At 48.1% G+C, this 16,385-nt stretch overlaps 1 protein-coding gene across 3 annotated transcripts in view; it reads left to right on the top strand.

Moving 5' to 3' along the window:
- Positions 1-2,762: 2,762 nt before the first annotated feature.
- Positions 2,763-16,385, top strand: part of spidr (scaffold protein involved in DNA repair) — a 354,308-nt gene continuing 340,685 nt past the window's right edge. For 2 of the 3 annotated variants that reach the window (XM_085992882.1, XM_085992884.1), the window contains exons 1-2: positions 2,763-2,835; positions 8,142-8,300. In XM_085992882.1, coding sequence (XP_085849008.1) covers positions 2,818-2,835; positions 8,142-8,300 — 177 coding nt within the window. In that variant the 5' untranslated portion in view covers positions 2,763-2,817. Of the gene's footprint in view, positions 2,836-8,141; positions 8,301-16,385 lie in introns of those variants that run through there. The other variant, XM_085992885.1, reaches the window with a different exon arrangement.

The following is a 16,385-nucleotide window of genomic DNA, read 5'->3' on the forward strand; positions in this document are numbered from 1 at the left end:
GATTTTGTTTTCCACAATTGCGACAGGCTTGGCCGCGCGCGGGGCAATTCTGCGCTCTGGTAGCATGTGAACGAGATCCGCAGTTTCCACACTGTTGCCGCGGTAGCGCGCATTGCTGCCGTCGCGCGAGCATTACCGTGTCGGGGCCGAGGGCGCTGTCACTGGGTGTGTGTGCTAGTTTCGCTGCACATTCAGCTGCAGACTCCACTTGAAAGGCAATGTTGACTGCCTGTGACAACGACAGATCGTCGGACTCGAGTAACAGTCTTTCACGCACTCTCACGTTGTTTGTGTGCTCTATTAGTTGATCACGCACCATCTCATCTTGTAATGCACCGAACTTGCACGAGCTAGCTAACCCCCCCAAATTAGCCACGTATTGATGCACTGACTCGCCGAGGAGTTGGTGACGCTGTCTAAAAATGAATCGCTGCAGGAGGGCACTTTGTGGGGCAGAGAAGTGTGTGATTAACAGAGCCACAGCCTCATCATATGTTTGGATTGAGTCTGCTGTGCATAATGTCCCAAGAACACGCTGGCCCTCCGCTCCCAAGCAATGGGATAACAGTGCCTTTTTCCGAGCCGTACTCACACAGTTTCTAGTCCAAGAGCAATGAGATAGGTTTCAAAGGACTGTAACCAGCGAACCCATGGGATCGGGGGCTCACCTGCTAGTGCAAGGAAGGGAGGAGGTGGTGCTGGAAGAGAGATTTCAGCCATCCTTGTCGCCATCCTCGTCACCAAATATTGCGTTTGCAAAGATAATCCAGAGACCGTCAGTGAGTTCAGTTCAGCGATATCAAGAAACGGCTGAGCGCACTGGATACAGCAAAGGCTGTGGGCCCCGACAACATCCCAGCTATCGTGCTGAAGACTTGTGCTCCAGAAGTAGCCTCTAGCCAAGCTGTTCCAGTACAGCTACAACACTGGCATCTATCTGACAATGTGGAAAACTGCCTAGGTATATCCTGTCCACAAGAAGCAGGACAAATCCAACCCAGCCAATTACCGCTCCATCAGTTTACTCTCACCTTCCATCACTTTGCTGATGATTGTCATCGAAAGTGCTATCAAGGGGCACTTACTCACCAATAACCTGCTCACGGATGCCCAGTTTGTATTCCGCCAAGACCACTCGGCTCCCGAACTCATTACAGCCTTGGTCCAAACATGGACAAAGGAGATGAATTCCAGAGGTGAGGTGAGAGTGACTGCCCTTGACATTAAGGCAGCATTTGACCGATTGCAGCATTAGGAGCCCTAGTAAAACTGAAGTCAATGGGAATCGGGGGGGAAACGCTCCAATGGCTGGAATCATACCTAGCACAAAGGAAGATGGTTATGGTGGTTGAAGGTCAATCATCACAGCCCCAGGCCATCGCTGCAGGAGTTCCTTAGGGCAGTGTCCGAGGCCCAACCATCTTCAGCTGCTTCATCAATGACCTTCCCTCCAACATAAGGTCAGAAATGGGGATGTTCGCTGATGACTGCACAGTGTCCAGCGCCATTCACAACTCCTCAGAGAATAAAGCAGTCCATGCCCGCATGCAACAAGACCTGGACGACGCAGGTAACATTTGCACCACACAAGTGCCAGGCAATGACTATCTCCAACAAGCGAGCGTCTAACCACCTCCCCTTGACATTCAACGGTATTACCATCGCTGAATCCCCCACCATCAACATCCTGGGGGTCACAATTGACCAGAAACTTAACTGGACCAGCCACATAAATACTGTGACAACAAGAGCAGGTCAGAGGCTAGGTATTCTGTGGCGAGTATCTCACCTCCTGACTCCCCAAAGCCTTTCTACCATCTATAAGGCACAAGTGAGGACTGTGATGGAATACTCTCCACTTGCCTGGATGAGTGCAGCTCCAACAACACTCAAGAAGCTCGACACCATCCAGGACAAAGCAGCCCGCTTGATTGGCACCCCATCCACCACCTTAAACATTCACTCCCTCCACCACCGGCGGACCGTGGCTGCAGTTTGTACCATCTACAAGATACACTGCAGCAACTCGCCAAGGCTTCTTCGGCAGCGATTCCCAAACCCGCAACCTCTTCTAGGAGGACAAGGGCTGCAGGTGCATGGGAACACCATCATCTCCAAGTTCCCCTCCAAGTCACACACCATCTTGACTTAGAAGTATATCGCCGATCCTTCATCGTCGCTGGGTCAAAATCCTGGAACTCCCTCCCTAACAGCACTGTGGGCGTACCTTCACCACACAGACTGCAGCGGTTCAAGGCGGCGGCTCACCACCACCTTCTCAAGGGCAATGAGGGATGGGCAATAAATGTTGTCCTTGCCACGACGCCCACATCCCATAAACTAATAAAGGTTTTTTTACACACAAACTTATATATTGGTTTCATCTAAAGCAATTAATTAATGATTTTGCTGAACTGTGACATGTTCAGTCGGAAATGGTTGGAATGCCATCGATTTTAGCTCTAATATCAACAAGTTGGCAGCAACAAAGCAGTTTTTTAAGTTTTACAAGGTAAAGGATTGACTAAGATGGGGGTGTGGTGCGGGGCAAACCTTTCCACCTGGGATAAAAACAGAAAATGCTGCAATTACACAGCAGGCTTCTGACAGCTAAAGATGAGGGCTGTGTGTGTGGGCCCTGTGAGTGCAGGTCCCACCACACACCAGAACCTTCCTCCCTCGCCTACTTCCGGTTCACATCCCAGCCTCTCATTGGATAAGTCTGCGCAGCCTCAGTGGCGACACTCCTTTTGCTCCGCCCATATTGCCGTGATAACGTGGAGCCGTGAGCGGAAAGTCAAGGCCCTGAGCGGCAGAATGTCCGGCCCCAGAAAGGTACATGGTGTTTAATGAGACAACTGCACCGCGTTTACCTGGGGGAGAGGGGTTGGACAGAGAGTGGCAGTGCGGCTGGGAGGTGGGTCTCCTCCCTACCGAGTAAGGCTGCCATCCTTTGTGGGGTCTGCAACCGGCCAGAAGGAGGGGAAATTCAATAACTCGGAATGCTACAACCTCAAGGGACGCAGAATTGCGAGAACTTGAAACAAACACAGAAAACGCTGGAAACACTCAGCTAGTCAATCTTTGTTGAAAAACACACAAGTTACTGTTTCAGGTGTGGATTTGTCATCAGAAATAGAGATGCACAACATTTAAAAAGGAACACAACAAAAGGAACGGCAGAAACAAACTCGTACAAGAGAGTAGTGTAAAGCGATTAAATGGTAAACAGAGGATGGTTAATTGGCCGAAGTGATGGAGGTGAGGTAGATCTGAAATAGAAACAGTAAAAACTGGAAGAGTCTGAAGAAAAAGTCAGGCCAACACCAAAAGTGCAGACTGCCTCACCAACATGGAGTTAAGACAGAGGGTCTCCACCAAGTGCTACCCCATTTCCAGACACCCCAAAATGCGCGCTCGCACTTCCTATTATGCCAGCATCATCTACTAAAACAAAAGTGGGAACTAAAGTGAAAGGCCTGATAAAATTAAGCCCAGAGGGCTGAAAAGTGCCTAATAGAAAGAGAAGGTGCTGTCCCTTGAGCTTGTGTGGACTAATATAGAAGACCAAAGATTGATAGTTCAAAATGGGGCAGGGATTTGAAGTGGCAAGTGACAGGAGGCTTTAAGGTTCCACTGTTTCCTGTAAGGATTACATTCTTTCTCCCAACTTCTCCTCTGTTGCAATTGTTCTGATAATGCCATTTTTGCATTCCAAAGCTTCAGAAATGATGACCTTTTTCCTCAGTCAGGGATTCCCCACTGCCATGGTGGGACCTTTGACTGGGTCTGTCCCATTTCCTGTGCTGCTGCGTGCCCTCTCCCACTTGGTGTTTGGGCTGGAGACCCTCTGCCTGAACTTCATGCTGGTGGGGCTGTCTGCACTCTTGGTTTTGGCCTGATTTTTTTCCTCCAGCTGCTGGACTCTGTTCCACTTTGCCAACTTTTCATTTCAGACTTGCCTTGCACCCCTTCATCTCATGTTCTTTGTTTTGCTACAACTTTATTTTATTTTATTATGCTTCTTCCTATCATCTTATGTTATCACCAGCTATTTAAGCACTTTACATACTTCTACACGTGTGTGTGTTTCCCATCCCCATTCCTTTGTCCTGTTCCTTTTTTAAATGTTCAACTGTAAATTCTCCCAGTACCGATGAAGGATTATATCTGAAATATTAACTTGTCTGTTCTTTCCAGTAACTGAGTAAATATTTCCATCAAAGTCACTGACAAAACTGACTGTCTTTTGTTACAATTGAGTGGCTTGCTAGACCATTTCAGAGGGCAGTTAAGAGTCAGCCACGTTGTTGTGGGTTTGATGTCACAGGACAAATTTCCTTCCCTGAAGGATATTACTGAATCAGATGGGTTTTTACAACAATATGATAGTTTCATGGTCACCATTCTGGATTTATTTAAATTCCACAGCTGCTGCGGTGAGAGTAGAACTCTCGTCTCCAGATTACTAGTCCAGTAACTTAACCACTATGCTACCGTACCCAATTACATAGAATGTGCAGCACACAAAAAGGCCATTCGGCCCAACTGATCCATGTTAGTAGTTGATGCTCCACACGAGCCTCCTCCCACCCCTCTTCATCTAACCCTATCAGCATAACCTTCTATTCCTTTCTCCCTTGTGCATTTATCAAGTTTCTTCTAAAATGCATCTGTGCTTTTCTCCTCAACTGCTCCTTGTGGTAGCGAGTTACACATTCTAACCACTCTCTGATAAAGAAGTTTCTCCTGAATGTTTGACCAGAGTCAATGTTGAGAACTCCCAGGGCCACTCCCTGCCGACTGTATACCACTGTGCCGCCACCTCTCATGGACCTGTCCTGCTGGTGGGACAGGACATACCCAGCAATAGTGATGGAGTCTGGGACATTGGCTGATAGGTATGATTCTGTATGACTGTCAGGCTGTTGCTTGACTAGTCTGTGGAGGTCCCAATTTTGGCACAAGTCCCCAGAGGAGGACTTTGCAGGGTCGACTGGCCCTTGTGTCTGTGCAGTTTTATTCTTGTACTTTTTTTGTAGCGATTTAGTACAATGAGTGGCTTGCTGGGCCATTTCAGAGGGCAGTTAAGAGTCAACCACATTGCTGTGGGTCTGGTGTCACATAGAGGCCAGACCAGGTAAGGATGGCAGGTTTCCAGTGAAACCAGGGAAAAGTGAACCAGTTGGGTTTTTACGTCAATCCGATAGCTTCGTGGTCATCATTACTTATACTTGCTTTTCCAGATTTTTAAATTTAATTAACTGAATTCAAATTCACAAACTGCTCTGTTAGGATTTGAATAATCTGGATTATTAGTCCAGGCCTCTGGATTGCCAGTCCAGTACTATAACCACTATGTTACTGTACCCGTAAATATTACTGGATCTTAGTATGTGTAGCATTAGACAAGAGATGCCCATGTCCATTGATCACAAGGCTACCAGGTACAATGGCCTGGGAGGTGCCATTGCCATTGATTATGACATTGTTAATGACCAACGTCCTTGCTGACCTCCATTGGCTCCTTATTCCCAATGCAATGAATTGAAAATTGTTATCCTTGTTTACAAATCTCCCCAGGGCTTTCTCCTGCCCTATCCCTGCAACCTCCACTTCTTATGTCCCAGTTTGTGACCTTTACTCTTCTTACTCTGGCCTCCTATACAGCTGCTCCTCCCTTCTTTCCTCCTTCACTAGCTCCACAATCAATGATGAAAAAATAAGAAAGACTTGCATTTATATAGCACCTTTCACGACCCCAGAATGGCCCAAATCACTTTACAGCCAATTAAGTACTTTTGAAGTGTAGTTACTGTTGTAATGTAGGAAATGCAGCAGCCAATTTGTGCACAGCAAGCTCCCACAAACAGCAATGTAATAATGACCAGATAATCTGTTTTAGTGATGTTGGTTGAGGGATAAATATTGGCCAGAACAGTGGGGAGAGCTGCCCTGCTCCTCTTCAGAATAGTTCCATGGGATCTTTTACACCCACCTGAGAGAGCAGATGGAGCCTCAGTTTCACGTCTCATCTGAAAAACGGCACCTCCAACAGTGCAACACTCCCTCAGTACTGCACTGGAGTGTCAGCCTAGATTTTATGCTCGAGTCTCTGGAGTGGGCTTGAACCCACAACCTCTGACTCAGAGGTAGAGCGCTGCCACAGCTCTTCGGCTGTTTTGGAAAACTTTGATAAATTTCTCAGCTTTGCTACTACTTCTCCCCATCTTCGGCTATCCCCTCAGTCACCTGCCGAATGGTTCTTCTGCTTGACGTTTCTCCTCTGTGAAGCACCTTGAAATATTTAACAAAAGTCAGGCTGCGATATGAATGCAAGTTGTTCACAGTGCTGTCAGTTACAGGGATATTGGGAGATGTCCATGTCCATTCACTACAGGACTCTCAGTACACACAGTAGAATAGGGGAATGGTATCTATTGAAATGAGACATTTTCATTATGCACAGTGGAAATGTGCAAAATTTCAATCTGTTTATAGGACACTAGTTATAATGGGATTGGGGAATGTCCACGCCCATTACTTTCACTCTGCATAGTAGGTAGGATGTGGGCATGTTCGTGTGGCCACAGAATGATTAAGGTTTTGTTTACACATTTGGACTGTGGGATGCCCTTCTGTTCTGGAATTATTGTGAGAGTTACAGTTTACACAATTAGACGGAAAGATTGTACATGCTCTATGGGGTGATTTCAAAGAATCCTGTTTTTGCAGTGTAAGCAGGAGTGGATTGAATCATAGAACCATAGAATGATTACAGCACGGGAGGCCATTTGGCCTGTCGAGCCCGTGCTGGGTCTCTGCAAGAGCACCTCAGCTAGTCCCACTCCCCCGCCCTTTCCCCGTAGCCCTGCAAATTTTTTTCTTTCAGGTACTTTTCCAACTCGCTTTTGAAAGCCGTGATTGAATCTGCCTCCACCACCCTTTCAGGCAGTGCATTCCAGATCCTAACCACTCGCTACGTAAAAAAGTTTTTCTCTTATGTCGCCTTTGGCTCTTTTGCCAATCACCTCAAATCTGTGTCCTCTGGTTCTCGACCCCTTGGAATGGGGTAGAATACCAGCTGCAGTTATTACAGCAGTATGAGCTTGGACAATAGGATATCCATTTGAATAAGTTTGTATTATTGCCAGTAAACTGAAATTTTAAATGTTTTAGACCAAATGCTCATTTATCTGATGTATTCAGTTTGGGACTTGAAGCTTATTGGGGTGGGAAAGTGGAGTTGAGGTCAAAGATCAGCCATGATCTTAGTGAATGGCAGAGTAGGCTCGAAGGGTCGTATGACTTACTCCTGCACCAAATTCTTATATTCTTCTTGGAGACTGTATAGTGTATTGGGTTAACAAAGTGTACTTTCACCTCTGGAATCTGGGTTTGGATCTAGCCAAACTAATGGCATGAAACTCTTGTATCTTTTCTGATTGGGCAGTCACAGTCCACTTCCAGGTACAGGAAACTTTTTTATCTGGCACCGACGGGACCGGCGTGGTGCCAGTTTATCAAAAAGTCCGGATTACAGAGAGGTATAGTAAAAGGTACAAGAGCACCGTACACAGCAACAGATCCAGGCATCCCTGTTGCTTAGCAACAGGTGCAGGAACCCCGGCCACAAGATCCAGGCATCCCCGTTGCTTAGCAACAGGTGCAGGAACCCTGGTTACACAGCCACAGATCCAGGAATGGCCACTAATATTAAGTAAAACTTACCTGAACCTACTCCTGAATTTTGCCGGTTAACAGAGATTGCCGGTTATTTAGGTGCCGGTAAATCGAGAGTTTCCTGTACTCAGATTCACAGCACCAATTTGCCTATATGTCACAAATGCAAGGTTGGGGCAGAGCAGAACACCTCTACTTTCCATCCAGCTCCTGACCTTGGAGTACTTAACGTTAACACATTTTGGTGTTAAAATACAAAATCATTGCATTCTCTAGCCCTGACGGTCCTCACCATGATGAAGAAAGGAAAAAAGAAAGTTAAACAATTTTTTTTAAAATTCATGTTCTGATTCTGTTGCGAAGCATTTACTCTGTGGGGGGAAAAAAATTAAATTGATGCAAATTTAGCATTTCCTGTCAGTTTGTTCCTTAACCCAACATATTTGTGTGCTTTTCAGCGGAAAAGGACTACTGGAATGGTACAGGGATTCTTTTTTTTACATGATGTGGAGGTTGCTTGCAAGAGAACAAGTAGCCTTGCTAAGAAATGTACACCTTCAGTTGCAAAATCATGGAATCAATGTGGAGAAGGTTTCCAAGAAGTTTCATTAATGGAGGTAAGATAATGTAATTTATTAGCAATATGGATAGACTGTGAATCTAAAACTCAAATTATAAATTCATGTGGAGGATGAATAGGAAGTTGCCAGAGATGGAGCACTGAGGTGATTGTATGGGCATGGTTGTAAAAATCATTTGAGGAAAATGTAGTGAATGCATTGGGACAGTAGGAGTAGAGCTTCATGGAGTAAATTAGAGATAGGGTAGGATTGGTTTTAGGATGGGGAGGAGGAGTCAAAGGCTGCTGAGCAGTTTGTATTGGTGGGGAATTTACACCCTTTGCTTTTTTTCTTTCATCTTGTATATCGGTGGTAACCTTGGAGACCATAAAAGCAACTAGATTATTTTTTAATTGCGTACAGTAGTGAAATAAATCAAATCTCACATTGAATAACTTTTCCTTTAATTCCACTCACTTCTTCCAGATTAAAAGGTATTGTTCGGGAACCACTGTGAATCTTAGCTATGTCATTCTTTAGATAGGAAATTCTGAACACTCTTCTAGTCCTACTCTGGTCCCCTCCCTGACCTCTTATTTTCTATTACAATGGTGACTGTGTCAGTGCTGCTTTCTGTTCCTGCCCTGATCTTGGGAATTTCATTTATCATGCTTCAAATTTCCATTCATCTTTACATAATCTATTTCTCAGCCTCCCGTTCCCTTAATGAGCTTCTCTCCTTCTCTGTCTCTCGGGATGGGTTTTCCACTAACATTTATTACAAGCCCACCGACTCCCGCAACTATCTGGATCATACTACTTCTTCCCTGCTTCCTGTAAGTGTCCCACTCCTTTATCTCAGTTTTTCAGTCTGCCGCATCTGCTCTGATAATGCCACCTTCCATACCAGAGCTTCTGAAATGTTTTCCATTTTCCTCAACCAAGGTTTCCCCTCTGTTTTGATAGACAGGACCCTGGGCATATCTAGAACTAGGGGGCATAGTTTCAGAATAAGGGGTCGCCCATTTAAGACGGAGATGAGGAGGAATTTCTTCTCTGAGAGGGTCGTGAATCTTTGGAATTCTCTACCCCAGAGAGCTGTGGAGGCGGAGTCATTGAATATGTTCAAGGCAGAGATTGACAGACATTTGCAACTCTGTTGGTCGGAGTATAAATCAGGAAATAGTTGGGGCTTGTAATAAGGGAACAGCTATAATCATGGGGGATTTTAACTTTCATATTGACTGGACTAATCAAATTGGGCATGGCAGCATTGAGGAAGAGTTCATAGAGTGTATTAGGGACAGGTTCCTTGAGCAGTATGTAACTGAACCAACCAGGGGGCAGGCAATCTTAGATCTGGTCCTGTGTAATGAGACAGGATTAATAAAAAATGTCCTAGCAAAGGATCCCCTTGGAATGAGTGACCATAATATGGTTGAATTCCAAATTCAGTTTGAGGGTGAGAGAGTTGGATCTCAAACCAGCGTACTAAGCTTAAATAAAGGAGACTATGAAGGTATGAGAGTAGAATTGACTAAAGTGGACTGGGAAAACAGATTAAAGTGTAAGATGGTACAAGAGCAGTGGTCTACATTCAAGGAGATATTTCACATCTTTCAAGATAAATATATTCCACTGAGGAAAAAGGGGAGTAAAAGAAAAGACAGCCATCCGTGGCTTAGTAAAGTAATAAAGGATAGTATTCGACTGAAAACAAGGGCATATAAATTAGCCAAATCTAGTGGGAGGATAGAAGATTGGGAAGCATTTAAAAGCCAGCAAACAATAACTAAAAGATTAATTAAGAAAGGGAAGATAGATTATGAAAGTAAACTAGCAAAAAATATAAAAACAGATAGCAAGAGTTTCTACAGCTATATAAAAAGAAAAAGGGTGGCTAAAGTGAACGTTGGTCCCTTAGAGGATGGGACCGGGAAACTAGTGGTGGGGAACATGGAGATGGCAAAGACGCTGAACAAATATTTTGTATCAGTCTTTATAGTAGAGGACACTAAAAATATCCCAACACTGGACAAACAGGGGGCAATGGGGGGGGGAGGAGCTAAACACGATTAAAATCACTAAGGAGATAGTACTCAGTAAAATAATGGGACTTAAGGCAGATAAATCCCCCGGACCTGATGGCCTACATCCTAGGGTCTTGAGAGAAGTGGCGGTAGGGATTGTGGATGCATTGGTGATCATTTTCCAGAACTCCCTGGACTCAGGAAAGGTCCCGGCAGATTGGAAAACTGCTAATGTAACACCCTATTTAAGAAGGGAAGTAGACAAAAAGCTGGAAACTATAGACCAGTTAGCCTAACATCTGTGGTTGGCAAAATGTTGGAGTCCATTATTAAGGAAACAGTAACAGAGCATTTGGATAAACATAATTTCATAGGACAGAGTCAGCATGGTTTTACAAAGGGGAAGTCATGTTTGACAAATTTGCTCTAATTCTTTGAGGATGTAACATACAGGGTGGATAAAGGGGGACCAGTGGATGTAGCGTATTTGGACTTCCAAAAGGCATTTGACAAGGTTCCACACAAAAGATTACTGATCAAGATAAAAAATCACGGGATTGGGGGTAATATACTGGCATGGGTGGAAGATTGGCTATCTAACAGAAAACAAAGAGTTGGGATAAATGGTTCATTCTTGGGTTGGCAATCAGTAACTAGTGGTGTTCCGCAGGGGTCCGTGCTGGGACCCCAACTCTTTACAATCTATATTAACGATTTGGAGGAAGGGACCGAGTGCAACATATCCAAGTTTGCCGACGATACAAAGATGGGAGGGAAAGCAGTGAGTGAGAAGGACATAAAAAACCTGCAAAAGGACATAGACAGGCTAAGTGAGTGGGCAGAGATTTGGCAGATGCAATATAATGTTGGAAAGTGTGAGGTTATGCACTTTGGCAGAAAAAATCAAAGAGCAAGTTATTATTTAAATGGAGAGAAACTACAAAGTGCTACAGTACAAAGGGATCTGGGGGTCCTGGTGCATGAAACACAAAAAGTTAGTATGCAGGTGATCAGGAAGGCCAATGGAATCTTGGCTTTTATTGCGAGGGGGATGGAGTATAAAAACAGGGAAGTCTTGCTGCAGTTATACAGGGTATTGGTGAGGCCACACCTGGAATACTGCGTGCAGTTTTGGTTTCCATATTTAAGAAAAGATATACTTGCTCTCGAGGCGGTTCAGAGAAGGTTCACTCGGTTGATTCCAGAGATGAAGGGGTTGACGTATGAGGAAAAGTTGAGTAGGTTGGGACTCTACTCATTGGAGTTCAGAAGAATGAGAGGCGATCTTATCGAAACATATAAGATTGTGAGGGGGCTTGATCGGGTGGATGCGGTGAGGATGTTTCCACTGATGGGTGAGACTAGAACTAGGGGGCATAATCTTAGAATAAGGGGCTGCCCTTTCAAAACTGAGATGAGGAGAAACTTCTTCACTCGGAGGGTAGTAAATCTATGGAATTTGCTACCCCAGAGAGTTGTGGAAGCTGCAACATTAAATAAATTTAAAATGGAGATAGACATTTTCCTAGTGTGGTAAACCACTGTTTGTATTCCACTGTGTACATGCCTGTACATGTCTCGGCTGACTCCTCCCACGAGTCCAGGTATAAAGGTGACTGCTCCACAGTCCCTCTGTATTCTGGACCGGTCGACCACTCGAGGCACACCTTCATTCTCTTGTTAATAAAAGCCTGTGAGTTACTCGCTTAATCTCAGTCTTTTGAGTTATTGATAGCGCATCAATTTTATTAACAAGATTTTTATAATGGAGAAGATCCTCACACCAGCATGCCTAGACTTAGACCATCGGGAGTCGGACACATCCACCAAGTTTACTCACTGGCTGAGGTGCTTTGAAAAATTCCTGATCGCCTCCGCTGCAACGGTCAAATCGGACGAGGACAAACTGGATGTCCTGACCTCCAAAGTGAACCACCAAGTGTACTCGGTCATCCAGGACGCGACCTCGTACGCGGATGCTATCAAGCTCCTCAAGGACCAGTACACGCGCCCAGTGAACGAAGTGTACGCCAGGCACCTTCTGGGGAGTCGTAAACAACAACCTGGGGAATCGACCGAGGAATACCTTCAGGCACTGTCTGTGATTGGCTGGGCCTGTGGTTGTAAGGATGTAAAGGCTGCCGTGTACACAGAGGAACTTATCCGGGACGCTTTTGTAGCGGGCCACAGGTCCAACTACACCCGACAGCGATTGTTGGAGCAGAGTGACCTCGACCTCAACAAGGCCTCTGAACTCGCACTATCATTGGAAGCAGCCTACCGGGGCATGGACGCCTACTCCTCTGCACCGTGGACGCCGCGGGGAACGACAGCCTGGGACACGGTAGGACCGTCTCATAGCGCCGTGCCACCCCAGCCACATCCCAGCAACGGCCCAACTACCGCAGCAGTGTCCCAAGGCCAGACAGCAGTGCCCCAAGGCCAGAAATGCTACTTCTGTGGCCAGGCCAAACACCCCAGAGCGCGCTGCCCGGCGAAAAATGCGATCTGCTCGGGCTGCGGGAAGAAGGGACACTACGCCAGCGTCTGCAGGGCCAAAGCCACCCCGAACCCCAGCAGCGCCGCGTGTGGGCCGTGTGGGCCGCCATCTTGGGCCTCCCCAGCCATGTGCGAACCACCGGAACAGCAGCCATTTTGGATGCCTCCAACCACATGGGGATCATGGACGCCGCCATCTTGGACGCCAGCCGGGACGCAGCAGGCCCCCAACACCGCCTCATCTGATACCCGCAGCGACACACCGACCCCTACGCTGGCCTCCGTTACGCTGGACCAAGCGAGACTGCACCAGCTGGCCCGGTCCACAATGGACATTAAGGTAAATGGTCACGAAACAATCTGCCTTTTTGACTCTGGGAGCACGGAGAGCTTCATCCACCCCGACATGGTGCGGCGTTGCTCTCTCCCAGTCCTGCCTGCGCACCAGCGGATTTCTATGGCCTCCGAGTCCCAGTCGGCGGACATTGGCGGCTACTGCGTGGTGACACTCGTAGTAGACGGGACTGTGTACGATAATTTTAACCTTCTGGTCCTGCCCCACCTCTGCGCTGCCGTTCTACTGGGGTTAGATTTTCAGTGCCACCTTAAAAGTGTTACGATGGCGTACGGTGGACCCCTCCCCCCACTCACAGTCTGCAGCCAGCAGCTTCCAAATTGCCCGCCGCGCACCAGGTGCAACCTCTCCACACTCAGAGTCACCCCCCCCGCCCCCACTGTTTGCTAACCTCACCCCCGACTGTAAGCCCATCGCCACAAAGAGCAGGCGATACAGTGCCGGGGACAGGGTTTTCATTAAAACCGAAGTGGAGTGGCTCCTGAAGGAAGGAATTATTGAGGGCAGCACCAGCCCCTGGCGAGCCCAGGTTGTGGTCGTTAAGACCGGCGAGAAGCAGCGCCTGGTCATCGACTACAGCCAGACAATAAATCGCTACACCCTGCTGGACGCTTACCCACTCCCCCGCATAGCTGATATGGTCAACCAGATCGCGCAGTACCGCGTCTTCTCGACCATTGACCTGAAATCAGCGTACCACCAGCTCCCTATCCACCCTGAGGACCGCCAGTATACTGCCTTTGAGGCAAATGGCCGCCTCTATCACTTCCTTAGGGTTCCCTTTGGCATCACCAACGGGGTCTCCGTCTTCCAAAGGGAGATGGACCGGATGGTCGATCAAAATGCGTTGCAGGCCACTTTCCCATATCTGGACAATGTGACCATCTGCGGCCATGACTTGCAGGACCATGACGCAAACCTCGAAAAATTCCTCTGCACCGCCAAACTCCTCAACCTGACGTATAACGAGGAGAAGTGCATATTCCGCACAACCCGCCTCGCCATCCTTGGCTGTGTTGTGGAACACGGAGTCATCGGTCCCGACCCCGACCGGATGCGTCCCCTTATGGAACTCCCACTGCCCCACTGCCTCAAGGCCCTGAAGAGGTGCCTAGGGTTTTTCTCTTATTACGCCCAGTGGGTCCCCTACTATGCAGACAAGGCCCGTCCGCTGATCAAGTCCACCTCTTTTCCCGTGACGGCAGAGGCCCGCTTAGCCTTCCACCGTATCAAGGAAGACATTGCCAAAGCCACCATGCACGCAGTGGACGAATCCATCCCCTTCCAGGTGGAAAGCGATGCGTCCGACTTTGCCCTGGCCGCTACCCTCAATCAGGCGGGGAGACCCGTGGCCTTCTTTTCACGAACCCTCCAGGGCCCGGAGACCAGGCACTCCGCTGTTGAGAAGGAGGCCCAGGCTATTGTGGAGGCTGTGCGTCATTGGAGGCACTACCTGGCCGGAAAACGATTTACCCTGCTCACTGACCAGCGTTCAGTTGCTTTTATGTTTAACAACAAGCAGAGGGGCAAAATCAAAAACGACAAGATCTTGAGGTGGAGAATCGAACTTTCCACCTACAATTACGAGATCTTGTACCGGCCCGGGAAGCTCAATGAACCCCCGGATGCTCTATCGCGTGGCACCTGCGCCAGCGCGCAGATCGATAGACTGCGGGCCCTCCACAATGACCTCTGCCACCTGGGGGTCACCAGGTTCTTCCACTTCATCAAGGCCCGCAACCTGCCTTACTCCATTGAGGAGGTCAGGACCATGACCAGGAACTGCCAAGTCTGCGCTGAGTGCAAACCGCACTTTTATAGACCAGACAGGGCTCACCTGATAAAAGCCACTCGCCCCTTCGAGCGCCTGAGCGTTGATTTTAAAGGGCCTCTCCCCTCCTCCGACCGCAATGTGTACTTCCTCAACATTATTGACGAGTACTCCCGTTTCCCGTTCGCCATCCCCTGCCCGGACATGACCAGTGCCACGGTCATTAAATGTCTGAACGACCTCTTCACCCTGTTCGGTTTCCCCAGCTATATCCATAGCGACCGGGGCTCATCGTTTATGAGCGACGAACTCCGTCGGTACCTGTTCGCTAGGGGTATCGCCACAAGCAGGACCACCAGTTACAACCCCCGGGGGAACGGACAGGTGGAAAGAGAGAATGCGACTGTTTGGAAGGCTGCCCTGCTAGCCTTAAAGTCTAGGGGCCTTCCGACCTCCCGCTGGCAGGATGTGCTCCCCGATGCGCTCCACTCTATTCGGTCACTGCTCTGCACTGCCACTAACGCCACCCCTCATGAGAAAATGTTTGTCTTCCCAAGGAAGTCCACATCGGGGACATCGCTACCGCCATGGCTGACGTCCCCAGGGCCGGTCCTACTGAGAAGACACGTGAGGACCCATAAAACGGACCCCCTGGTCGAGAGGGTCGACCTTCTCCACGCCAACCCCCAGTATGCTTATATTGCGTACCCGGACGGGCGGGAGGACACAGTCTCCATACGAGACCTCGCACCCTCAGGGGCCACAGTAACCCACTACCACCCCCCCCCCCCCCCAACGATCCGATATCCAGCCCCAGCAGACGGCACGCCTGGGCCCCGCGACCCGCTCGACACCCACGAGGACTACACACCAGTGCCCCAGCCTACGCGGGACTCGACGCCGGAAGCTTCACTACCCCTGCCGTCGCCACGTCGATCACAGTGGCAGACAAGACCTCCCGGAGAGACTCCAATACACTAACTTTTAATACACTTCACCTCGCCGGACTCAATTTTAAACAAGGGGTGAATGTGGTAAACCACTGTTTGTATTCCACTGTGTACATGCCTGTACATGTCTCGGCTGACTCCTCCCACGAGTCCAGGTATAAAGGTGACTGCTCCACAGTCCCTCTGTATTCTGGACCGGTCGACCACTCGAGGCACACCTTCATTCTCTTGTTAATAAAAGCCTGTTAGTTACTCGCTTAATCTCAGTCTTTTGAGTTATTGATAGCGCATCACCTAGCAGATAAGGGAATTAGGGGTTACGGGGAGAGGGCAGGGAAGTGGACGTGAGTCTAGATTCAGATCAGCCATGATCCTATTGAATGGCGGAGCAGGCCCGAGGGGCCGTATGGCCTACTCCTGCTCCTATTTCTTATGTTCAAGGGAGTCGAGGGGTATGGGGAGAGAGCGGGAAAGTGGTGTTGAGGCCAAGATTGGATCAGCCATGATCTTATTAAATGGCGGAGCAGACTCGAGGGG

The sequence above is a fragment of the Somniosus microcephalus genome, chromosome 7, assembly GCF_052327205.1.
Source record: "Somniosus microcephalus isolate GS21.2 chromosome 7, FLI_Smic_1.0, whole genome shotgun sequence".
NCBI classification, from domain to species: Eukaryota; Metazoa; Chordata; class Chondrichthyes; order Squaliformes; family Somniosidae; genus Somniosus; species Somniosus microcephalus.